This window comes from Onychostoma macrolepis, chromosome 14 (genome assembly GCF_012432095.1).
Source record: "Onychostoma macrolepis isolate SWU-2019 chromosome 14, ASM1243209v1, whole genome shotgun sequence".
NCBI lineage: Eukaryota > Metazoa > Chordata > Actinopteri > Cypriniformes > Cyprinidae > Onychostoma > Onychostoma macrolepis.
This window is the reverse complement of record NC_081168.1, coordinates 31,782,204-31,807,961: the sequence shown is the minus strand read 5'-3', so window position 1 is coordinate 31,807,961 and position 25,758 is coordinate 31,782,204. Positions and strand designations below refer to the sequence as shown.

The following is a 25,758-nucleotide window of genomic DNA, read 5'->3' as shown; positions in this document are numbered from 1 at the left end:
ATAATCAGTGCTGATGCTGTCCACACTAACACACTTTCGTTTTCCAATACATTTGCAAAGGTGTTCGGTGAATTTGTGAATATGGCTCCTGATTTTTAGGTGCTCAACCAGACCAAATGTTTAGACCAAATAGCCAGGAAAAAAATTGTTTTTGTTTTAATAGAACAGTTTATTGAACCTTCACATCCTTAAAAAAGACAGTTTGCATATGTGTTTTTGTTGAGTATCATATTTGATAATCAGACTTTTATGGTTCATGTGGTGTGATACAGTGAGAATATGGAGGAAAAAACAGCTCAATTTTATTCAGAGACTCAAATAGAGCAAAAAAATGAATTTGCTGCAGATGCTGATATTAATATGATGAAATTCTGATGCTTGTGATGTAAATCAATGAGATCTTTATAACAGACATTAAATGATCTAAACATCAGCGGTCGCTCTATATCTCCAGTAATATGTCTCAGTAAGATGAGACTGAAGTGATTCAAACATATAATGCAGTGCTGACTGAGAGATGAAGAAATAAACGCTCCTCAGAAGATCATTCCTCCGCTGAGGAACAGTGAAAGTAAAGCTCCTCAGAAGATCCTGATGATCAGATTTGAGATGCACTGATTCTTCTAGAAAATGATTGATGGAGAATCAAGTAAAGCTGAGCTGCTTCAGTCCAGCAAGTGTTCATCTGGAGACATGACTGCAGTTATTCTGACGCTTACTTGATCAGAATCAGTCGAGATGAATGATGATGATGTGTGAAACAGCAGAGTTTTAGCATTTAGGGCTTTAGAAATTCAAATCAAATATGATACAGTGGCTTCATGAAGGCAAGCAAAATATAATTTATTGTTTCTGCTGAGTTTGTGGTGAAACGTGAGCTGGACGGGCTTGATTCTCCGTCATGTTTGTAGTTTGAGAGGCACAGAGGTTTTGAAAGCACACAGAAGTTCAGAGCGATCTCCTCATTCAACGGAGCAGACGTCTAGAATGCAGAACTTGGCCCTGCAGGTGGGACACGGGACCCTGCTGCTCAGCCACGTCTCCGGCTGCTGCTGGTCCTGGCGACTGGCGAACCACTTCCCCATACAGGTGAGACACCACATGGGCCGGCAGAAGCACTCCTGACACTCTCCGTCGCCGTCAGCCTGACACAGACGCAGCAGCTTCACGCCGGCGCTGGCCTGCATACAGCCGATGCACGGCTCCAGCTCCTGCAGAGGCACAGCACACTTCAGACCGAGAGATCCAGCATCAGAGAAGATGCTGTTACTCCCCTCAAGCATCGTGAATAACACCCCGATCATTCTGTGCAGAAGCACCACTGCTGATTAGATGTCACTGGAACAGGCTCAAATGAGTTAATGCATCAGCTATCAACAATGTCTTAACAGATTAATCTTCATTTATATTTATGCATATACCATTCTTCCATCAGTTAACGTCTTGTGAAGCTGAAAGCTGTGTATGTAAGAATTAATCCGTTTTTAACTCAAATATGAGTCCATAATAATGCTTCCTCCAGTGAAGAAGTGTTCTGGTGTGAATCAGGAGAGAAATCTGCAGATCAGCGTTTAAAACAGTCCAAAACAGCTCTAAACTAATATGTGTCTGGATGTTGATGTGCACTGTTTCACTGGAGGAAGCATTATTATGGATTATGGACTATTTAATTCTGGATTAGTTTCAGCTTTTGTCTTCTCCAGATGTTAACTGATGGACTGGAGTGCTGTGGATTATTGTGATGTTTTCATCAGCTGTTTAGACTCTCATTCTGACGGCACCCATTCACTGCAGAGCATCCATTTTTTATTCCATTAAAATGTTTATGTGGAACATTAAGCAGATGAATAAATGTAAAATATAGCCTTCATTTTGGATGAAAATAGTGTTCAGGAGAAATATCAGTCAGGTTTCATAATACTGAAGCAGCCTTATTAAAGGTAGTAAATGATCCGAGATTAAATACAGACAAAGGTAACGCATCAGTTTGAATCCTCTTAGATCTAAGTGCAGCATTTGACACGGCTGATCATTGTATTCTGATTAACAGATTGGGAAAATGTATAGGTCTCTCTCTGGTAATGTTTTAAATTGATTCGAAACTGTATATTACAGAAAGGAACTTTTTGGTGAATATAGGTGATTGTACATCAAAGAACTATGACATATTATATGGTGTTCCACAAGGATCAATTCTTGGCCCAGTTTTATTTTCATTATATATGCTTTCCTCTAGGCAGCATCATTCAGAAATTCAACATGAATTATCATCTTTAATAATATTATCATCTGCTGATGACATTCAATTATATATGTCGGCTGAGCCAAGGTTGTTAAACTGTCTGTCTAGTATTGTAAAATGGATGAAAGCAAATGTTCTACAACTGAATGCAGATAAAACTGAAATTCTTATTGTGAGTAAGAAACATGAGAGTAGAAGCTGGTCTGGGTTCCTTAGCATTACAATCTAAGAAAGAGGTAAAAACCTGCGTGTCATTTTCACATTAATCAAGGGACAAAAACTTGTTTCTATCACCTGAGAAATACTGCCAAGATTCTTCCTTTTTTATCTTTTAATGATGCTAAGAACTAATCCATGCATGTATCTACTCTCGACCTGATTACTGTAACGCTGTGTATACTGGCGTACCAAAAGTTTCTATAGTTAAGCTGCACTTGATACAAAATGCAGCAGCCAGAGTATTAATGAATTTAAAGAAGCGAGAACATATTACACCGGTTTTAATTGAATTTAATTGGTTACCAGTTCATCAAAGGATTGATTTTAAGAATCTTTTATTAGACTATAAAACATTGCATAATCTGGCACCATCTTACATTTCTGACGGTTTGTCTAAATATACTCCAGACAGAATGCTACGATCCTCTAGCGCTGGTCTTCTGGCACACTACAGTCAATCTTAAGCGATCTGGTGGTACCTCTGTTAGCCGTTATGCTTCACAAATCTGGAAAAGTCTAACAAAAGAACTGAGAGAGTCCACTAGTGCTCATATTGTTAAAAGGTGGGTTAAGGCATATCTTTTTAAAGTCGCTTATGAGTATAACAGTGTGTGTGTAATTTTGCATTGTTTTATTTGATCTTTTGTGCCTTATTTTCTTTTTTTTCTACATTTGTTTATATTTGTTGAATCATTTTGTGCTTTGATTATTTCATATTGATATTGTATTTTTAATGTATTTTTTGCTTGTCAAGCACTTAAGAGTTTAATGTTATGTATGAAGAGTGCTATATATGTTATGTTCATTGATAGTCCATGATGCGTATTAATTCATCTAACCTGAAGTGTTACATCATTCACAATGCTTCGTGCCAAACAAATGAGTGGAGTCGATGTCTATGTTGCCCTGAATGTGTCTCTTTTGGCTGAAGTTTGGTGTTTGGTGTGTGGTGCTGTTTCCCGAGGGTTTCAGCGCTCACCTGTCCACTCGGACACTTGTAAACCGCGTTCATCTTCACATACGTCTTGAAGGTCTCCAGGAAGAGCTCGCTCATGGTCAGATGGATGACCACATTGGCAGCGTTTCTGATGGGCGCGTGCAGTTTCTCCTGCAGCTCCAGGTACTCCGTGGACTTCAGCCTGCAGGAGAAGCACAGCAGCACTGGCTCATCACAGAGATCGTTACAGCAGCACATGTTTCTCATGTATTACGGACAGCTCTGGGGTTGCCATGTTGAGAGTGATCAGGAGTAAGAACATGATCTTACTGTAGTTCTAGACTAAATATCAACATCTCACCTGCACAAAAACACATTCAGTGTTCCTCACAATCAATAAAAACAGTCAAACGCAAACTAAGAATATTATACAAACCTGCAATAATTAAATATATTAAATAAGAAAAATATAATTTATGTATTTAATCCCATTTTATTAACCGATGTCTTTGCTACTGCCCTTCGATGATCCAATTCACCCATACTAAGCAAAAATGACATATTTGTGTTTGATTTTAGTTATTGCTGAATAGTGTTGAACTTTCTTCTCCTGCGTCATATTCTTCATGTGATTAGTCCTCTACTGTACAGACGTGAATCTCCACCTCCTTCAGCCTGAGGCTCATTCACTTCACTTTTGCTGTGAAAGTGCTTTTACATTTGTAAAAGAAAAACTTTTTTATATTAAAAACCAAACAAGCAAGCCCTGCCCATATTTAAAAAAGTAACTCAAAAGTAACGTAATGCATTACTTTCCATAAGAAGTAACTAAGTAACGTAATTAATTTGTTTTTAGGGAGTAACGCAATACTGTAATGCATTACTTTTAAGAGTATCTTTCCCCAACACTGGTAACGCATTACTTTCCATAAAAAGTAACAAAGTAACATAATTAGTTACTTTTAGGGAGTAACGCATTATTGTAATGCATTATTTTTTTTAAGTATCTTTCCCCAACACTGGTAACGCATTACTTTCCGTAAAAAGTAACTAAGTAACATAATAAGTTACTTTTAGGGAGTAACGCATTATTGTAATGCATTATTTTTTTTAAGTATCTTTCCCCAACACTGGTAACGCATTACTTTCCGTAAAAAGTAACAAAGTAACATAATTAGTTACTTTTAGGGAGTAACGCATTATTGTAATGCATTATTTTTTAAAGTATCTTTCCCCAACACTGGTAACACATTACTTTCCGTAAAAAGTAACAAAGTAACATAATTAGTTACTTTTAGGGAGTAACGCAATATTGTAATGCATTATTTTTTTTAAAGTATCTTTCCCCAACACTGGTAACGCATTACTTTCCGTAAAAAGTAACTAAGTAACATAATAAGTTACTTTTAGGGAGTAACACAATACTGTAATGCATTACTTTTAAGAGTATCTTTCCCCAACACTGGTAACACATTACTTTCCGTAAAAAGTAACAAAGTAACATAATTAGTTACTTTTAGGGAGTAACGCAATATTGTAATGCATTATTTTTTTGAAAGTATCTTTCCCCAACACTGGTAACGCATTACTTTCCGTAAAAAGTAACTAAGTAACATAATTAGTTACTTTTTAGGGAGTAAGGCGATATTGTAATGCATTACTTTTAACAGTAAGGTTCCCCAGCACTGGAGAGGGCACCTGATGTGGAAGGGCTGGACTCTGGGGTTGAGGCTGGCCACGCTGATGGTGAGGATCTGCACCGGCGCATTGAGCTCGGGCGACAGGCTGTGCTGTCGGGAGTCCGTGACGGTCAGGTGACAGTCCTGATGCAGGGCCACGTGCAGCGAGTACGTGCTGACCTTCATCACCCAGGTGTCGGTGACGATCACCCTGGCGCTCTGGCAGCCCGAGGAGAACTTATCGATGCGGCGGAACTCGGTGTTGATGGAGGAGGCCACGGCTCTCCAGCTGGACTGTGGCTGGGCGTGAGTGCTGAGCGCCCTACAGATGGGGTGATTCTCCCAGCCGCGTCTGGACCAGTGCAGCGCCAGAACACAGCTCACCAGCAGCACGGCCAGAGAGACGCTGAAGTACAGCTGCCAGCCCGCAGGCGCCTGATGCACGTACAGCAGATTCTGCTCCGGAGACGCAAAACACATTCCTACATAATATCCTGAAACACAGACAACACACACACGTCACATAGTGAACACTGAAGCATGAGAAACACTGTGTGTTCATCTGAGCCCATGCATATTACAGATCTCACATCACAATTAGGGCTGGGACAATAAACTGATGCATCGTGATTCATGCATCGATTCAGATATTATTGGAATGCATCGCAAATCTCTCTTGAATCAATTCTGAGCTTTGTTTTTGGGATCAGTAGGATTTTTATTGTTCTTTTAAAGAAGATTCTTCTGCTCACCAAGCCTGCATTTATTTGATCAAAAATACAGAAAAATATTATTGCAATGTAAAATAACAGTTTTTTATTTTAATATACTTTAAAATATAATTTATTTCTGTGATCAAATTGTAATAATATTTCACAATAAAACTGGGATTTTGGATCAAATAAATACAGCCTTGACAAGCAGAAGAGACTTCTTTAAAAAACATAAACCTTACTGAGCCCAAACTTTTGAACGGTAGTGAATATTGATTATATGCATGTTGGAACATAACACTTAAATACATTTTAAATGAAAAAAGATGCTAACAATGTGCCCATTCAACTATGGTACTTTCATTGTCAGCTATGTTTTGAATTATTTTTTTATTTTTTATGTGTAAGGTAGATTCATGATATAAAAAGTATTTGTCTTTAGTAATTGTGCTGATAATTTTACACAAATAGCTAATTAATTAATTACAACAACACACGTCTTTTACAATAACCACTGCAGCATATGGCAGAATATACAAAGCAAATGAATGTTTAAGGCTGTATAGTGACATACAGTAACATAGTTGACAAATTCACTACCATGAAAACATATTTTCTTTGTCATACCAAAATAGTGTTTAGTGATTAAAACGGTCAACTAGCAGATAAGATACACTAATAAAATAGATATCAACTGTAACCAATAGTTCAAATAAGAGTTCAATGAATGCAGTAGCAAAATGAACAGTGGGAGTAAAAGTTCAAGCATGCACGAGTATAAATCGGTAGTATATCATTACTGGGAGAATAACCGCCATGCAATTCAATGAAGAGCACTGTTGCCTTATTTGTAACACTATGGAATCCACAGATAATATGTGACCCTGCAGCACAGAAGCAGTCATAAGCAGCACAGCTATATTTGCAGCAATAGCCAACAATACATTGTATGGGTCAAAATTAGATTTTTCTTTTATGCCAAAAATCATTAGGATATTAAGTAAAGATCATGTTCCATGAAGATATTTTGTCTTACTGTAAATATATCAAAATTAATTTTTGATTAATACTTCATTTGAACAACTTTAAAGGTGATTTTCTCAATATTTAGATTTTTTTGCACCCTCAGATTCCAGATTTTCAAATAGTTGTATCTCAGACAAATATTGTCCGATCCTAACAAACCATACATCAATGGAGAGCTGATTTATTCAGCTTTCAGATGATGCATACATCTCTATTTGAGGAAATTGACACTTAAGACTGGTTTTGTGCTCAGGGTCACACATATGACAGCATCCTGCAGCGAGTCAGCCTCAGTCATACGCGTGCTACAGTCGTGATGGCGGGAGTACGGCACTATCTCCGCTCGTATAGTATGTGTACTGCGCACAGTATGCATGTGAACGCGAGCCGGTCACGTGACAGAACTACAGCACGCTACAGTCGGGCTCGCGTCTCTGTGGCGCAGCGGTACCGAGCGGCAGGCAGCAGTGCAGCAGCAGGGTCAGGGTGCTCCTCCTGATGTGGTGCTGGATGAAGCGCAGGTCTTCGCTGCCCAGCCACTCCGAGAACAGGTGCTGCACGGTCAGCCCCGCGGAGCGCACCTCGCTCGGAGTGAACACGAAGCACAGCGAGAACGCCGCGTACGCCAGAGTGAAGCAGGCCTCTGGGTCCATCACGACCGAACACACACACAGCAGCGGACACCCGAGATCAGGCCATCCTCAGGAGAACACACGCCTTTAGAAATAAAGAAGCCCAGTTCCGCCCAGCACAGACACACAGCAGTGGACGTGGCACTGCAGCTTTCAAAATAAAAGCCTCACCGTGTAACACAGCCCTGTGCGCGCGCTGCACTAACATTAAACCAAAGCTGTGACCCTGGAGCACAAAACCAGGCTTAAGGGTCAGTCTGCTGAAATTGAGATTTATACTGAATAAATCATCTCTCCATTGATGTATGGTTTGTTATGATCGGACAATATTTGTCTGAGATGCAACTATTTGAAAATCTGGAATCTGAGGGTGCAAAAAAATCTAAATATTGAGAAAATAACCTTTAAAGTTGTTCTTAGCAATGCATATTACTAATCAGAAATGAAGTTTTGATATATTCACAGTAGGAAATGTACTAAATACCTTCATGGAACATTGATTTTTGAAATCCTAATCCAGGGGTGTCAAACCGGAGCCCTGCACAGTTTAGATGCAACCCTAATTAAACACCTGATCCAGCTGATCAAGTCTTTAAGGCTTATTTGAAAACTACATGATATGTGTGTTGAGTTTGACACCCTGCTGCTCTAATCGATAATTGTGACCCATACAGTGTATTGTTGGCTATTGCTACAAATATACCTGAGCTGCTTATGACTGCTTCTGTGCTGCAGGGACACAAGTTACAATATTTATTTGTAAATGTGCACAGAAAGAACAGTAACCAAAAGTAACGATTACTGTAGTTAAACCACGGTAACCATGAATTAACCATGATATTGCTACACTAACTATAGTTTAAGCATGCAGTAAAACTGTGGTTATATACAAATGGCAATCAATACGCCAAAAAACATGGTTGCTACACTTTTACTATAATAAAACCATAGTTAATTTTATAGCACTTACCTATTGTATTTGTTTTGTTCTAGTTTATTCTTTAAGCCAGCTGTGTGCTGTGCTACTGACTGATTCAGCTCTGCTTCGCTCCTGATGATCTCTAAGTGCTTCTAACGTTCTCCTCATTTGTAACTAAGTCACTTTTGATAAAAGCGTCTGCAAATGATTCAGTGTAAATGTTAAATGAAACAACTCACATAATAAAACATAATTAAATATCAAAGCACAATTAAATGAATTCACGGAGAGACGAGGTCAGCACGAGTTCATCATAATGACATGATCATAGATCAGAAAATGAAGAAGTCATGGGTCAGAAGAATAACTGAAACAATTACAATGTGTTATACTGTATAATATTAAAAATGGCAGGTTTCATTGAACCCAAATGAATGAACGCAAAAGTAAACAATACCAGTGAAAGCCAAACGTAATGTATTTTTCCAAAAGAACGCAGCCTTGCACTTCTCTTAGCTGTTATTAGAAGCAAGAGCAAGGCTGCATGACAGTTTTATTATGATATTAAACATAACAGTTATGAGCATTCTCCCTCTCTTTTATTATTATTATTATTGTTATTATTAATGCTTGAACAACATATGCATAACAAAATTGCCATGGGTAACCTATACACAGAAAAAAAAAAAAAAAAAAATATATATATATATATATATTAACTATACATGTACATATAAAACCAACAAATAAATAGAAATAAAATAATGAAGGCCTTGCTGAATCACAATAACTTCACTGTACCAAATAAACAGTTTTACAGCTTTTTGTTTGTACTCTCCTTAATGGTGCTTATATTTATTATTTATTATATTAATTCCTTAAATACCACAGAAGAAAAAAAAGAGGTTTCTGATTGCTGAATTTACAGCGATGAATATGAGATTTAACAAGTAGCCTATAATCAAGAGACTGATAATGTTAGCCTCATTTTCTAATTTTTGTCATAGTTCAAAGAGCCAAATATTACATGTTCATATAGAAAAAGAAAGTTGGACAACACTTGGTCATTTATAAATGTAGAAAGCTCCCACCATAAACTCTTTGTATATTGACAATGCCAGAAAATATGAGGTCATTTTTCTCCTGTTTTTGTGTGTCGGATTATAGACGCGTCACGTGAGCGCTGTAATCCGATTGCGATCAGAGGGGCGGGGCCTAGCATTGACTGACAGGCTCCTCGACCTATGAAACTGCGACCCCACAGCGTACGACCCATCAGAGCGGGGCTCTCGGCAGCCAGGGGGCGGGACGCAGGCCTGTGATTGGCTGAAGCGCGCAGCCTTTCAACCAGCTTTCCGTTCCGTCCATTCCCGGAATCCGAATCGAGCGAATGGCGTTAGTCTGAATTCAGTTTCACCAGAACACCTTATTCTGAATTCCTCGCGACTCTAACGGAGCATTCACGTGTATCTGCGGGATCCCGACAGACATGTCAAGCAGTCGCAGGAGCACGCACTTCTGGAGCGAGGACGAGACGGATTTCCTCCTGCAGACTCTGAAGGAGATGAACATCGATCGCTACAGAGACGGAAGGAAGCACCGCAACAGCCTGATCTTCCGGAAGGTGTGCGCGAGGCACCGGGAGGCCGGCTTCGCGCGCTCCTGCGACCAGGTCAAGCACCGCTGGAAGACGCTCAAGTCCATCTACTACAAAGCCAAGAAACAGAGCAGCAGCTCCAGCTTCAAACACTTCGACACGATGGAGGAGATCTTCGGACACAGGCCTCTGGTGCTCATCACGAACCCCGGCAGCGAGCAGAAGCACGGCTCCCCGCTGTCCGACAGCAAGGATGGAGAGGAGGAGGAGGAGGAGGAGGATGAAGAGGAGGATGACGGTGAGAGGAGCGTCCACATTTGAACTGGATCTAAACCTTTCTTCAAAGTTGTCCTAAAACCAAAAGCGTTCTTGTCTTGGGACAACTTTGATGAACTTTTTTGATCCGCTTCAGATGTTGACTACTGTGGCTACATGTAACGGAATTACGTCATGTAAGTGTAACTGTAATATGTTACAGTTACTGAGAAAAAAAACTTATGAAAATGTTAACGATTACAAAAGGGAGTTAACAAAAGAGATTTGATTGATTTATTTCCAAAATTGCATCGATTGCTTTAAAATATGAGACACCAATGTTTCTGGAGTTTAGGACGCATGCTTATTCCATAACTGTTTTATTTCCTATTTGGGGTTTATGTATATTATGCAACAATTTTTTAATAATCTTAATTCAAGTGAAGAAGAATGTACATGTTTAAAACGGTCGAAAACATTTGTTAGAAATTTAGAAAAGTAATTAAATGTAATTTGTTACGTTACTTTAATAAAGTAATTGAAATTTACATTACTAAAGTTACACTACTTATTACATTTTAGATAAGAGTTGGATATTACAATCAGATACCACCATCATACTGTCATACAAACATCATACACAGCTGTTTTATACTTCGTGTTTAAGAAATAAAAAATTCTAAAAATGTTAAAAGCAGTTAGAAAAACATCTTTTTATCTATTTATTTATTGGCATATAAGTCATACAATAAAGAAAGTAAATAAACATACATACATATAGTACCAATTTAAATCATTTACGATCTTAAATTCCTTTTTAAAATAGACAAATGTAGAGCATAAAGTAATGCAGTGCGATAGTATCAGTAAAGTGCAGCACAGACAGATCTTCTCTAAGCTTCCCGTGTGTTTGTCTGATACAGATAATGGACTGGATGATGTGGAAGGTGGAATTCAGGAAATCCAGTCAGTGAAGACAGAGAACGAGCCCCTGATCCTCACACAAGCATCACAGGAGAGCTCCACCATGTCCACGGAGACCTCCAGCTCCACCCAGCCCTTCACCTCCAGCTCCAGCTCCACCCAGCCAGGTCTGACAGCCCTCCGCATCCCACATCAGCCCTCAGGTCATCTGAGATCAGGAGGAGTGTGTCTTCATCAGGTTTGTAGAAATGTGTCTCTGCATCAGTGTCTCAGCAATGGATGCTCTGCAGTGAATGGGTGCCGTCAGAATGAGAGTCTGATAAAAACATCACAATAATCCACACCACTCCAGTCCATCAGTTAACATCTGGAGAAGACAAAAGCTGAAACACATCCAGCATTAAGACGTTTTTAACTCAAATACATAGAGTCCAAAGTGCATCTGCTGTCTCTCGCATCAAAATCCAGCCACATGTGTGTTTAGAGCTGGTTTGTCTTGTAAACGCTGCTTGATCTGCAGATTTCTCTCACAGCAGCTGGAATAATTAAACTTATCATTTTGATGGCGATTGTAATCAAGAAAGGATTGTGTGTTTATGAAACACATCTGACTGAAATTAGATTTTATTCCAGTTTTAAATGTGCATCTGATTATTAGATGATGATGATGATTATTATTATTATTATTATTATAATTATTATTATTATTATTATTATTAGAGAACCAGTTCGAAGGAAGAAGAATTTGCTTTTTGGGTTAAAAGAATTTCTTTATATGAAATTTGAATTGTGTGACAATTAGAGACTAGACTGTAGAGAAACTGAAATGTACATGTAACGCTAATACACACTACAGACGCGTAGTCACGCAATGCTGATGTTGTTAACATTAACAATTTGAGAACAAAGTATAATAATAATTTGCCCCGGTTTGATGTGATATGAGCTAACCGATCGTTAGATTTAATCACCATAGTAGCGTGTTTTATTGTAATGCTTTTTTCCTCAGTTGGTCAGAACAAACGTGGCAGATTTGTTACTTGTTCAGATAGCAATATACGGTGAAAGTTCTTATATATTCCAAGACGTAGGCTAGAATCTGGCGGAAAAACTAAATTTGAAATTTGTACTTGAATATTATCAATACTCGAATTGTATTCAGATTTAAAAGGCATAATTTCTGTTGGGGGAAAAAAAGCTTTTGGCTTCTCTCCTGAGGCCACAAGAGGGCGCACCGAGCAAAATATTACTAATGCACGTTTCTTACACGACTACCTTTGAAAAAAGTGCATAATGTTTAAAATAATGTTTATAAACCATATATAATTAAGTTGCTTAAACAATTAGAAACAAAACAGCATCATGCATGTATGTATAGTTTAATACAAAGTACTGAAAACCAATCACAAAGAGTACTTCTGATTTAAAAACAAGAGATGCAGGGGGATGAGGAAAAACCGGCATAAAGTCTCAAGACATGCTTTCTAAACATGCGGCTCTCTTGTGCGAGACACGAGTGCAACGCTGATATATGTCCCTCTAGAAAATGTGATAAATATGCGTTGTGTGTGAACGGCTTGGTTTCAGTTTTGACGTAACCATCATCTCTGCATTGATGTTCTCTCTTTCTGCAATATTTTGAATGAACAATGCCGCATCCAGTGGCTTCAGCTGGATAGACTAAAAAAAGCATTAAAATGCAGTGACACCTACATCGTCATCATATCTCGTGCGCCAGATAAGGCTGCCTGACGCACACCTAACATTCAAACGCAACATTTTTGCATTCAAATGTGGATTTATATTTTAAATTCAATGAACATTGTGTTTTTTGTTCTGTCGCTGTCATTCTGTTGCGCTGTGGAAGCTTCTGTCACGAAAACAAATTCCTCGTATGTGTAAACATACCTGGCAATAAAAGCTCCTTCTGATTCAAAATAAGAATTGTTTTTTGACAGCCCTAGTTTCAAACATAGATGGTGACAGAGAGGCAAAACTTATGGACTGCATCCTGAAAAGCGTCGTGATGGATGTTTCAGCTTCTGTCTTCTCCAGATGTTAACTGATGGACTGCAGTGCTGTGGATTATTGTGGTGTTTTTATCGACTCTCATTCTGACGGCACCCATTCACTGCAGAGCATCCATTGCTGAGACACTGATGCAGAGACACATTTCTACAAACCTGATGAAGAAACACTCCTCCTGATCTCTGATGATCTGATGTTGAGCACATCTTCATTTCTGACTGAACTATTCCTTTAAATATAAACAATAATGCGATGCATTAAATATGTAATGTCTAAAGGTTCATTTATAATGTTTGTGAAGTTATAAATTGTGTTGGGCGAGTTTAATATTCTGAATTAAAGCAACATTGTTCTCTGTGTTTGTTAGCCGCTGTTCTCTGTTTGTTAGCCGCTGTGTTCTCTGTGTTTGTTAGCCGCTGTTCTCTGTTTGTTAGCCGCTGTGTTCTCTGTGTTTGTTAGCCGCTGCGTTCTCTGTGTTTGTTAGCCGCTGTGTTTGTTAGCCGCTGTGTTCTCTGTGTTTGTTAGCGCTGTTCTCTGTGTTTGTTAGCTGTGTTCTCTGTTTGTTAGCCGCTGTGTTTGTTAGCCGCTGTGTTTGTTAGCCGCTGTGTTCTCTGTGTTTGTTAGCCGCTGCGTTCTCCGTGTTTGTTAGCCGCTGTTCTCCGTGTTTGTTAGCCGCTGTGTTTGTTAGCCGCTGCGTTCTCTGTGTTTGTTAGCCGCTGTTCTCTGTGTTTGTTAGCCGCTGTGTTCTCTGTGTTTGTTAGCCGCTGTTCTCTGTTTGTTAGCCGCTGTGTTCTCTGTGTTTGTTTGCCGCTGTGTTCTCTGTGTTTGTTTGCTGCTGTGTTCTCTGTTTGTTAGCCGCTGTGTTCTCCGTGTTTGTTAGCCGCTGTGTTCTCCGTGTTTGTTAGCCGCTGTGTTCTCTGTGTTTGTTTGCCGCTGTGTTCTCTGTGTTTGTTAGCTGTGTTCTCTGTGTTTGTTAGCGCTGTTCTCTGTGTTTGTTGCCGCTGTGTTCTCTGTGTTTGTTTGCCGCTGTGTTCTCAGTGTTTGTTTGCCGCTGTGTTCTCTGTGTTTGTTTGCCGCTGTGTTCTCTGTGTTTGTTTGCCGCTGTGTTCTCAGTGTTTGTTTGCCGCTGTGTTCTCTGTGTTTGTTTGCCGCTGTGTTCTCAGTGTTTGTTTGCTGCTGTGTTCTCTGTGTTTGTTTGCCGCTGTGTTCTCAGTGTTTGTTTGCTGCTGTGTTCTCAGGCGTGCTGAAGCACAGACGCTCGTGCTGCGCTGCACTGCACAGTCAGTATCAGGGCTTTCTGGAGAGACTGCAGCAGACACAGAACGCCTGGCTGGAGCAGCAGCTGGAGCAGAGTCACATCCGAGAGGAGCGTCTGGTGGCCCGAGTGCTGGCCGAACACACCCGATCCATGGAGGCTTTGGTCAACCAGCTGTTCGCAGGCTTGAGGAGCCTCCTGCCCCCGTCCTATCCCCAGACGTCAGCCCTGCAGAGCAGCAGTCCTGAATCCTGAATCACACACCAGACTCAAGGAGACCTCAACACCTCACAGCAGTCTTCATCCTGAGACTTTCTCAGAGTTCACATTCAGCAGCCCTGGACTGGTTTGTTAAAGGTAGTGATAACTAGGGATGGGCGTATCGATATTGATGTGAGTATCAGAAGTATCGATACTCTCATTAAAAATATTGATACTAAGGTGTGTTTTATTTACCAGTGATTTTGTTTAACAATAAAATTTAATGAATACCATATGCTTTGAATTGGACGAGTAACCTATGTTAGCGAATAATTGTGTAGGATAGAACTATTTTCCTGCTCATTTGAACACACGTAAATGTTGCAAGACAGAATCAATCAATCACCGAGCGTTCACTCACTTCTGACAGCGTATTCAAACAGGGCCGCATTGCCAAAAGTATCATATGAAAGCATTGATGCTGTTGGGAACGGCAGCCCAGAACATATGATGTTTGAGTTATTTCACAATAAACTAATTGAAATTGTAGCCTAGTTTGTGCAGTTACATTTATTTAAATTGAACGTTAAAAGTTCATATTGATCCGGTCCTATTCTGTAATGTTAATATAAATCATACTGTCAGAATAAAAAGGTTGCATTTTATTGTTGCAACAGCCTGTCACTGGCAGTCCCTTATGAAAATGAACCATGGTTTTATTAAAGTGTTTTAGTTTTGAGAATTTAGATGCATCAGAATACAGTATGTGGCACAGAGAGGCAAACAATTCTAATAATAAATGTACATTTTGCATGTTCGGAAGAAGTGAGCTGCCCTGTCATGCGAAAATGTAAACGGGTTAGTGTAAGTAAATTGCTCGGTGCAAAGAAAGAGAAGTAATGGGAACCTGGTATTTCTAGTATTCTAGTATCCTAGTATTTCGTGTGTCTAATAGTCATGAACAAGTTGAAAAACATCTATGACCTTTGTAACATGTCTAGTCTTCATGCTCTGTTCACTATGGTTTCAACAATAATAAACGTACATTTGCATAAAGCATCCATATTTGTTCATGCCCATATTGACTAGAGTATTAAAAACTTAAAAAGTATTAATTTAAGGTACATTTAGAACAAATAAAAATGTGCGATCCAAGTTGTGAGTCAACTCATGACAATCATGTGATTAATCGCTTTAAAATATTTTAATCGATTGACAGCCTTAAAAAAAAAATATATATATATATTGTATCAGTATATATCGTAAGTATCGTATCAAAAGCAAAATAAGTGGTATGGCCCATCCCTAGTGATAGCGAAGCATCAGTTTAACACTGCAGGTGTGTGTAGACACGTTAGCTTGTGTTTCACGGTTTGTTACTGTTTTCATTGTAGCACAAGCTTCTGTATGAAGTGTTCATCAAATGTTTAGTTGTGAATAAAGATGTGAGTCTGTGTGTAATGTGATTTATCAGGAGCCATAACATGCTGTGTTTGTAAAATATTCTCATGAGCCATATCTATTTTTTAAATAAACACTAATATTAAATACATTTTGATTGCTTATTATGAGGCTGTAAGAAAAGTGTTTTGTGTGTAATACATTTAAACATCAAAGAATATTTTAATTATTATTGTTATTATTAATAAACCCAGAGGACCGTTGTTGAGCGAGCTAATTCTAAAATGTAGTGTGCTAAGCTAACAGTTACTCTCCATTAAATGAAGCTTCACTACACTGAAGCTATCCTCCTGGGAAATGTAGCAAGCTAAGCTACAGTAACATGGTAGTTTACTATATCGATGCTATTTTTAAAAATGTCATTTTTATATTGAGTCAACTTCATTTCAAGTCAAGCAGATAAACAGGCGCAATAGTTCAGGTTAATAGTTTATTCAACAACTGTTCCAAACCTATTTGGCAACAAAAATCAGTGTCATGTACAGGGTATGGGTAGGTTTTCGTGGGGAATTCGAGCATGCTGCTGCGTCATTACGTCAGGTCTGTAAACAAAGAAGTTGTCCCGGCTAGTAGGCTGTCTCATGTGAGGATCCTGCAGGTGATGCATCGTTTATAGCCTTTTCTCACAGCAGCTGGAATGTGAGAAACAATGTATGATTCTGATGGCGGATTGTGATCCAGAAAGGATTATGTGTTTATGAAACACATGAATGAAATTAAATTATATTTCAGTTTTAAATGTGCTTCTGATTACATATAGCCTGGGATTACACAAGATTTGTATTTTAAAGAAAACCAGTTCGAAGGGAGAATAATTTGCTTTTTGGGTTAAAATAATTTCTTAATATGAAATTCGAATGGCATGACAATTGGAGATTAGACTGTACAGAAATTGAAATCTACACGCTAATACACACTATACTCATAGTCACGCAATGCTGATGTTGTTAACATTAATAATTTGAGAATAAAGTATAATAATAATAATTTGCACGGTTTGATGTGATATGAGCTAACTGATTGTTAGATTTAATCACCATTGGTAGCAGATTTATTGTAATGCCTTTTTTGGGTCATATATTCCAAGACATAGGCTAGAATCTGTGATTGCGAAGTACAGTAAACATCCACACCGGTGCGGCGACTGACTGCCACACATTCACCTCAAAACATTAGATTCATCCGCTCTGGAGCCGTGCCGGAGCACAACCCACGCAAGCGAAATAATTCTGCAAAAAGCTGCAATTCCAGGTTTTCAAACATAGATGGCGACAAAGAGGCAAAACTTACGGACTGCAGCTTTAATAATAAACACTGTGTAAAAGTCGGTATTGTGGCTTTATTGTACACATAAATGGTAACAGTTCACAATAAAGTTCATTAGCTAACAAGTGTATAGTTAACATGAACTAAGAATGAACAATACTTCTACAGCATTTATTATATTATACAGTTTTCTGTCGCTATGTGGCCGCTCAGTTTTTTGTTATTTCGCCAAAATATCATATTATAAATGATTCAGCTATTCGCACAAGCTATTTGACTTGACAACAAATGCTAGACTTAGACACTCTTCTCCGTTCCTCAAATACAAAAAACATTAGCCTTTATAAATATAGTGATTCTTGAGTAAAGAAACCGCTGAACTTATTCAGATATTTACCTTCAGACTGCAAACAAGCTGAGATGCTCCAAACTGTGCGCCTCTTCATTGACGAGAGAGGCGGGAGGAATAATGAGGTTTGTGAAATCCATGTGGGCCAGATGTGGGCCGGATCTGGGCTGCTGCTGATAAATATAGTTCAACTACTAGCGTCAGCTACTTGTAGCAATGCTACCGCCCAACACTATGGCCATGTTCACACAGCAGCAGAATACGGTTGTCTGTATTTGAGTCCTTAATACGGTTACGTTCACACACAGTTCAGTTATTTAATTACAGGTGTGACAACTGCATTCTGTAACCGAATTCACACGTACATTTTCAGGACTACATTGGAAGCCTCAGATCGCTGACAGCTTGGCATTTGTGTGTGCGTCGCGCAGGCTGCGTTCACTACGAAAGCATGAGACTGTCCCTGCTTTGCTCGCGGATCCCCTTCTTCAATGAAGGCGGCTCGCATCTCCCGCTCTCACGTTCCTGAAACAATAAACTCGTGGGATGAGTCATCACATCCTCGAATGCAAGATCCCGCATACATTCGGCAAACTTCTATTTGACTAAATGGAGCCTCTTGCCGCCTGGTTTATGGCCAGTTGGGTTCTAAATACAGGCCATCTGGTCTCAGAGGTATTATCCAGACTGTCCAGAGGTGATGCAGCTCCAGGGAAATGGACACTACATCCTCAAACGGTTCTGAAAATCCGGTCTGTCTTTGGGAAGGCAGAGGTCGACCGCTTCCCCTCAGAAGACAGCCATAAGGGCCCCAAGTCGGCCGAACTAAGCGGCTCAAAAGGGGGCCTTGCAGGGCCCTATATGCTCTTATCTCAAGGAACCGAGGTTACGTCAGTAACTGGAGCCGCTCCTGTCAGTTCTGTGTTCTGTGCACAACTCGAATGCTCCGCTCTCCGCTCCAGATACAGGTAAAAGCTGCTGTCGGTTAATGAAGAGTTGATGGATGAATTCACGGTGTTTAACTCCGTAGCACCGTGGTCCTGCGAGACACGACATTTCGTTCCACTGTATGTCCACACATTTAGCCGAATGACAATAAAGCTCGACTCGACTTCACTCTTGTCATGTCAGAAAGTGATAAGACTTTCAGTTTTATGGACGTCGCGTCTTTGATATTACTTCAGTCGCTGTTGCTATGGTTACTGTTAAGGAATAGGGGCTTGACTGGCGTTGCACGTTCATACAGACAGTATTCGAGACTCTACTGTAAGCTGCTGTGTGAACAGGACATTTCGAGACTCACACCTGTAAGTAAATGCGGTTGTCAGTCCCAAAAACTGACAGTGTGAACATAGCCTATGACTACTACTTTTTCTCTTTTCTTTTTTTGCATTTAGCAATAATACATGTGATAAAAGATCTGTTATTGCTGCTTAACAAAAGAACTTTAAAGCCTGCCATGAATGGACTAAGCTTTCTCTTTAAATATTCTAAACTAGCTAAATATTAGTTCTAATTAATTTTAAAATGAGTCAAAAGTCAAATGTTCAAAGTTATTAATTACAGCCTGATGAATGATCAACATTCATAAATGTCTTGCATAAATTAGGAGTTTACTCAACTTTACTCATCGTCACGTCATTGCAACCATGAAATGTTTTTTTTGTTTGTTTTTTTACATGCAATATATCTCATGGGTAAACGTGGTTTGGTTACCAAGCTTTTGAATGGTATAGTGTATAATGTTACAAAACATTTATTACTTTTATTTCAGATAAATGCTGATCTTTCTATTCATCAAAGAATCCTGAAAAAAATGTACTCGATTGTTTTAAATATTGCAATAAACTTACTGCTTTTAACAACAGCTTAAAAAAGCAAGATCTAATTACTGCTAGTGTTTTTTTTTTATCTCTCTCTTCTTTTTTATCATCAGGCTCTTATAATTGAATTATCATCATCATTAAAGATCATGTGGGAGCGGTAGTCATCTCCACCACTAGATGTCACTAGAGCACTGTGTGGTGCCTGCGAAGAAATATAGAGTTTAGCCTTAAAAAAAACAGCTGAAAAGTAAACAAACTGTGTAAAGCTTTTCATATACATAGGGAAGAACAGGGAGTGCTTCAGTGTCAGTGTCTAAGTGTCTCAAACATGTATCTGTGTGTCTGTAAAGAGTGTTGTTACAATTTACAATAAAATCTGTTCTTGACCTGTAAATCCTATTTATAAATCTATTGATGTAACTTATCTGTAAATATATTTGATTAATTTCTTTGACTTCATCTCACCAGCACAAGCGTGGAAGTCTACGGAAGGTTTCTAAGTGTTAAGGCCTGTGATGTTTGAGTGTGTGCGGGGACAATGGCTGATCTCAGCACTGACAGCAGCTGTGAGTGTTTACTGTGGGCTCGTGTGGAGCGCTGGCGTCAGGCTGGGCACAGGCAGAGCCAGAGGAATCTCATATCAGAGCAACAGCGGCAGGTCGCTGGATGACTGGCACTCTGCCCGGGAACAGACGGGGAAAAACACACACAACACCAGCCATGGTTAAACGTGTGTGTGTTTATAAAAACACTGGACTTTCTTTATCATCATCATCATTATGACACATTCATAGATGTATTTATATTTTAATATGCAAATGAGGCAGTATCTAATTAAATATGCACCAATTTTCATTCATTTACAGCACATTAATCTGAAGATTGGATGAAGCAAGGTTCAAAATTCTTGTTCAATTTTGTTGACATTTTAGAGTTGAAGGTTTTTCCTGAGGGAATTTTGGATTTTTCTTTTTATCACTCCATAAATCAGAAAACATTATCAACAGACAAAAAATAAATAAATAAAAAAGTAGTATAAATCAGTGTGAATGATATATGTGAACACATCCCTTAGCAAAAACCTTCAGAATCTAGAGAGGAATAAAACTAAAGTTTGGTGTAAGAGAAAATACTCTTTAAAAATATGGATTGAAATTGAAACCTGCAGACACAAATAGAACTTGTGATAAACACTTAAATATTTATTTTGGATGTTTTCTGTTCAGTAGTTCGAAACAAAACTTCATGAAAAACCAAATAGTCCTAAATCTCAAAATTGACTGATGCATGAAAAGCAGTTTTTGTGCCTAGAGTAGCATCTCCCCTTAAGCTAAATAACAGGTTCGCTCACATTAGCTCACATTTCTATGCAGTAGACTGGTTTTCTGATACAGAGTCTCATTCCCTCTCAGGGAACCATGGTTACAGTTGTAACCTGAGACGTTCCCTATCAAGGGAACTCACGCTGCGTTAAAACACTGTGGGAACAACAATACCCACTTTGCCATGCTTACAAATGCCAGTAGCACTTGAGAGCCTGGAGTAGAACCTAGGTCTAAATTGTAGGACCTAACAAATGTGAGCAGAGAGGACCAGCCTGCTGATCACAAGCATCTTGCAGGGAAAACCCTGAGAGAAAGGCTTTAGAAGCCGACCATACTTCTGGTTCAGTGAGCTTTGACCCCCAAAGGAGAAGGAAGGTCAGAGGACTTGACTATTAACCTGCTTAACATGTGCTTGGTTGCTGGACGTTCTTTCTTAAAGGGGAGGTCTAAAGCTATTTCATGCATTCTGACTTATTTACACTGTTAAAGAGTTGGATGCTAATGCTAAACATTGTCAAAGTTTCAGAAAACAAGTTGGATGTGCGACGGAGCACATCAACCCCATTCGGCAGCGCTACACAGTCATTTTGTTTTTAGACCACAAAATCAACAATGCTACCAAAGAAGAGTGTTTTTGGTTGTGAGGGAAAGATAACCTTGTGTAGCATTAAGGGAGCAGTGGATGCAGTTTGTTTCTCCGGGGCAGCAATGGAGTTGTGCAAGTGTGCTTGTTTGTTCCCGGCACTTCGGTGATAAATGTTAATAAAATTTAAGTCAATTAAGTTTTGTTCCTGTTTTGTTTATGTCGATGTCACAGCTTGCAGACCATCACTACCCAAAAGCTGTGCATGCTCATAACTCTTTAGCTCTGCCCACGGCACACCTCCAGGAGCTCGACTGTTTTTGGAGAGAAGCGGTACAGCTATATCTCTTTTATAAATCTGATAAAACTAAATACTCTTCGGAGATATGAAGGATGCAATACTACTCTATAGGTACACAAGATTAACACGAGATTGGAAGAAACTGTGTGTATGTTCTCTTTAAGCCATTGGTCTCAAACTCAATTCCTGGAGGGCCACAGCTCTGGAGAGTTGAGCTCCAACCAGCTCCAAATCACACCTGCTTGGAAGTTTCTAGTGATACTGAAGACCTTGATTAGTTGGATCAGGTGTGTTTGATTAGGGTTGCAGCTAAACTGTGCAGAGCTGCGGCCCTCCAGGAATTGAGTTTGAGACCAATGCTTTAACAACTGATCAGTTTTCCTCCACAGCACAGCTCTGGGGACATAAGCATCCAGTGCCCTCACTGCACACACCAATTTAAGCCTCTCCTGGTCTGGAGTCCTGAACAGAGGAGGACAGAAGGCCTGCAGCACTATGGGCTGTGGCACATTAGTGGGTACCTTTGGAACATAATCCGGCCTCGGGTGCAGGAAAGCTTTCACCACACCAGGTCCAAATTCTAGGCGTGACGGAGCAACCAACACTGACTGAAGATCTCATACTCTTTTAAGAGATGATATTGCCGGAAGAAACACTGTCTTCAATGTTAAGAACACTCTGAGACTTCTCAATGGTCTCAATGGAGCTTTGCATAGCCCTTCTAATACCACGGCCGAATCCCATTCTGGAACCCTAGTGTGGCTTTCAGGCCTCAGCCTCAAGGCAGCACAAAGGAAATGAGATACCAAGGAGGGAGGTTAACTGTGTCCAGCTGTCGATTTGCGCACAAAGTGAACACAGCTCACTTCAAGGCACACTGTTTCCTTGTGGAGGGAGTTCTGGAGTGTAGTGTAGTCTTAACAATCTCAGCTGGGAGATCAGAATCTATGAGTTGTGCCCCCTCAGAGGCCACACCCATAGCTTCCATAACTCTGGACAGGGGTGAAGGATTGAGCCCTCAACTGAGAGAGAAGGTCCCTCCTGACAGGAATCTCGCACAGAGAGCCGTTGAGGAGGGACACTAGGTCCGAGAACCAGACTCAGGCCAGCCAGAAGGGGGGCTAACAATAGTAGACAGACCCCATCCCTGTCCTCAGGGAGAGCAGTTTTCCTGCGGCCCTCCAGGAACTGAGTTTGATACCCCTGCTCTAAAGTCTGCAGGACCCATTGAGACACATTTTGCAGAAGTTTCCACGCTGCCAGATGGTCTACTATGGGAACCAGCCTCCTCTCAGCTTCTGATGTACTTTGAGTAGTCAGTTCAGTGCCCTGAAGCAGATGACCACAGGGAACAACCGAACTGACCACTCTAATAACATCCTTGGAGGGTGCGAGCCTGCCAGTGCTGCATGTCTCCAGGCAGACACTGAGAACGGAAGTCACTGGAGGCCGCTGTGCCCAGAAGCAACACAAAGATTGTGAGTATTCCCACCCGTAATGTAAAGCAGGCAGGGAGGAACGCACAATCTAAACTGCTGCTTGCTACCCTTATCTTTGCTTACCATTCTTATGTGTTTTTTGTGCACACTTTTGCAAATTTTTTTTGATGGATACTTTCAACACAGAGCACTTTCTGAAGACACAGAAACCACCGCAGTTTGTTCCAGATGCACTTCGAAGCTCCCTGGTCACCATGTTACTGTCTGTGATGTTCCGGCCATTGCATAAGACTGATTTCACACATGCTTCAAGATGCAATCACACAGAGGCATTCCCACAGTGTTTCGACACAGCGTGAGTTCCCTTGATAGGAAACTCCTGTTTGACACTGAACACATGTTAGAAGCACCTTCTAATGAGTTTGAAAGCATTACCTTGTGGAAAGTCCAAGACGTCACTTCATCTACCAGTAATTTTACTTTTCAACACTGGATGTACCTCAAAGATTCCCACAACCTGATCTTACAGTTCTGTAGTAATATACAGAGCTTCCGGAAAGTATTCACAGCACTACACTTTTTCCACATTTTGTTATGTTACAGCCTTATTCCAAAATTGATTAAATTCATTATTTTACTCCAAATTCTACAAACAATACCCAATAATGACAATGTGAAAGAAGTTTGTTTGAAATCTTTGCAAAATTATTAAAATGAAAAAAATAATAATAATAATTCACATGTACATAAGTATTCACAGCCTTTGCCAATTGATCTCAGGTTCATCCTGTTTCCACTGATCATCCTTGAGATGTTTCTACAACTTGATTGGAGTCCACCGGTGGTAAATTCTGTTGATTGGACATGATTTGGAAAGGCACACACCTGTCTATTTCAGAGCACAAACCAAGCCATGAAGTCCAAGGAATTGTCTGTAGACCTCCGAGACAGGATTGTATCGAGGCACAGATCTGGGGAAGGGTACAGAAAAATTTCTGCAGCATTGAAGGTTCAATGAAGCATGTCGTTTCTGTTACTTTTAATGGAAGACGTTTGAAACAACCAGGGGTGTGTTTCTCTGAAGCAGCTATGGTCGCAAGTTCCATCGTTACCAATAGAGTTCAGTAGAACTTGGAACCATAGTTAGCTAACAATGCTTTTGGGAAATGAACCCCAGGACCCTTCCTAGAGCTGGACTCCTGGCCAAACTGAGCAATTGATGGAGAAGGGCTTTGGTTTGAGTGGTGAACAAGAAGCTGATGGTCACTCTAGTTGAGCTCCATGATCATATATGCAGATGGAAGAAACCTACAGAAGGACAAACATCACTGCATCACTCCACCGATCTGGGCTTTATGGCGGTGTGGCCAGACTCAATCCTCTCCTCAGTGAAGACACATGAAAACATTTGGAATTTGCAAAACAGCACATAAAGGACTCTCAGACCCTGAGAAACAGGATTCTCTGGTCTGATGACCCTCAATGCCAAGCATCATGTTTGAAGGGAACCAGCTCCGCTCATCAGCTGCAGAGTACATCCCAGCAGTAAAGTGTGCTGGTATCAGTCTCACGTTGTCATTATTGTTTGTAGAGGACCAGTGGACCAGCGATACTATGCACTGTGGCATAATATCATGGCATGGCTTTCCATGAACTTTGCAGGTAAACTGCTTACAACTGGACGATATAAAGACAATCTTAAACCCTGTCATTTAGGTGCGTCAATTACCTGTGCCAGTGACACACCACCAAACTTGAATACTTTCAAACTTACAGATTTCCATATGACTGCATTATGAGTTAACACCATCTCGCAACTAGTATTAAATATATCCAGCTCTATACACACAGTACACTGCCATAATCACACAATGTATTGTATACTATAGCAGATCCCAGCTGTTTGATTGTTTATAACAGTCTCATGTAAACTATGCTGTCATCTGGCTCTAAACGGTTCAATGTGGACTATTAGGCTTTAGTGTATCATAAACACTAACATCATGCATTTCTGTTAAGCTGCTTTGAAACAATGTGTAATGTGATAAGTGTTATACAAATAAACTGACAACTTGACTAATGCATTCTGACAAATCCATCTCATCTTTATCTCAATTTGACACAAAACCAGACAAGCTGCTAGTGTATCAATGGACAGCTAAATGGACTAAAGTTTGCTTGCGTCTAGAAACAGACCTGATCACAGTTCAGACACAGACTCTCTACTAGTCTATAGTCACCTTTATTTTTATGGCATGTCATGCAACAAAGATGGTTTCAAAGCAGCTTCACAGTGATAAACAGATAAGTAACAGAATCAATGATGCAAACCTCATAATAAATAAATGACAAATCCTCATTCTGCTGTAAAGCAACTCTAACACAATAGAGTTATTATTCAGCTCCAGTCAGTTTATCCAGCCAGATCAACAACTGTATAAAGTTCATCCATTATGAAATGTTGTAAACCTTTTTTCCTCTTGTCGAAGCAGAGACCAGGAGACGTTGGGATATCTTTCATACAGAAGTTACTCTTTATTGAGAACTCGCTGCGCGTCGCTGTAGTCATCCAAGTCTCAAC

General features: G+C 39.8%; 2 protein-coding genes across 3 annotated transcripts; one reads left to right on the top strand and one right to left on the bottom strand.

The window, feature by feature from the left end:
* Window positions 1–145: 145 nt before the first annotated feature.
* Window positions 146–7,606, bottom strand: tmem129 (transmembrane protein 129, E3 ubiquitin protein ligase). 2 transcript variants are annotated; one of them, XM_058797386.1, is made up of 4 exons: window positions 7,268–7,606; window positions 5,097–5,571; window positions 3,441–3,600; window positions 146–1,229 (listed from the first exon to the last, which is right to left on the bottom strand). In XM_058797386.1, exons 1-4 carry the CDS (start codon window positions 7,467–7,469, stop codon window positions 963–965), a joined length of 1,104 nt encoding a protein of 367 aa, XP_058653369.1. In that variant the 5' UTR covers window positions 7,470–7,606; the 3' UTR covers window positions 146–962. The 2 variants fall into 2 exon arrangements, with proteins under 2 accessions (XP_058653369.1, XP_058653370.1); XM_058797387.1 differs by having other exon boundaries at window positions 146–1,211; window positions 7,268–7,604.
* A 1,561-nt stretch (window positions 7,607–9,167) lies between these two features.
* Window positions 9,168–16,179, top strand: LOC131552855 (uncharacterized). The gene is made up of 3 exons (XM_058796989.1): window positions 9,168–10,262; window positions 11,143–11,310; window positions 14,410–16,179. Exons 1-3 carry the CDS (start codon window positions 9,857–9,859, stop codon window positions 14,679–14,681), a joined length of 846 nt encoding a protein of 281 aa, XP_058652972.1. The 5' UTR covers window positions 9,168–9,856; the 3' UTR covers window positions 14,682–16,179.
* Window positions 16,180–25,758: the final 9,579 nt, after the last annotated feature.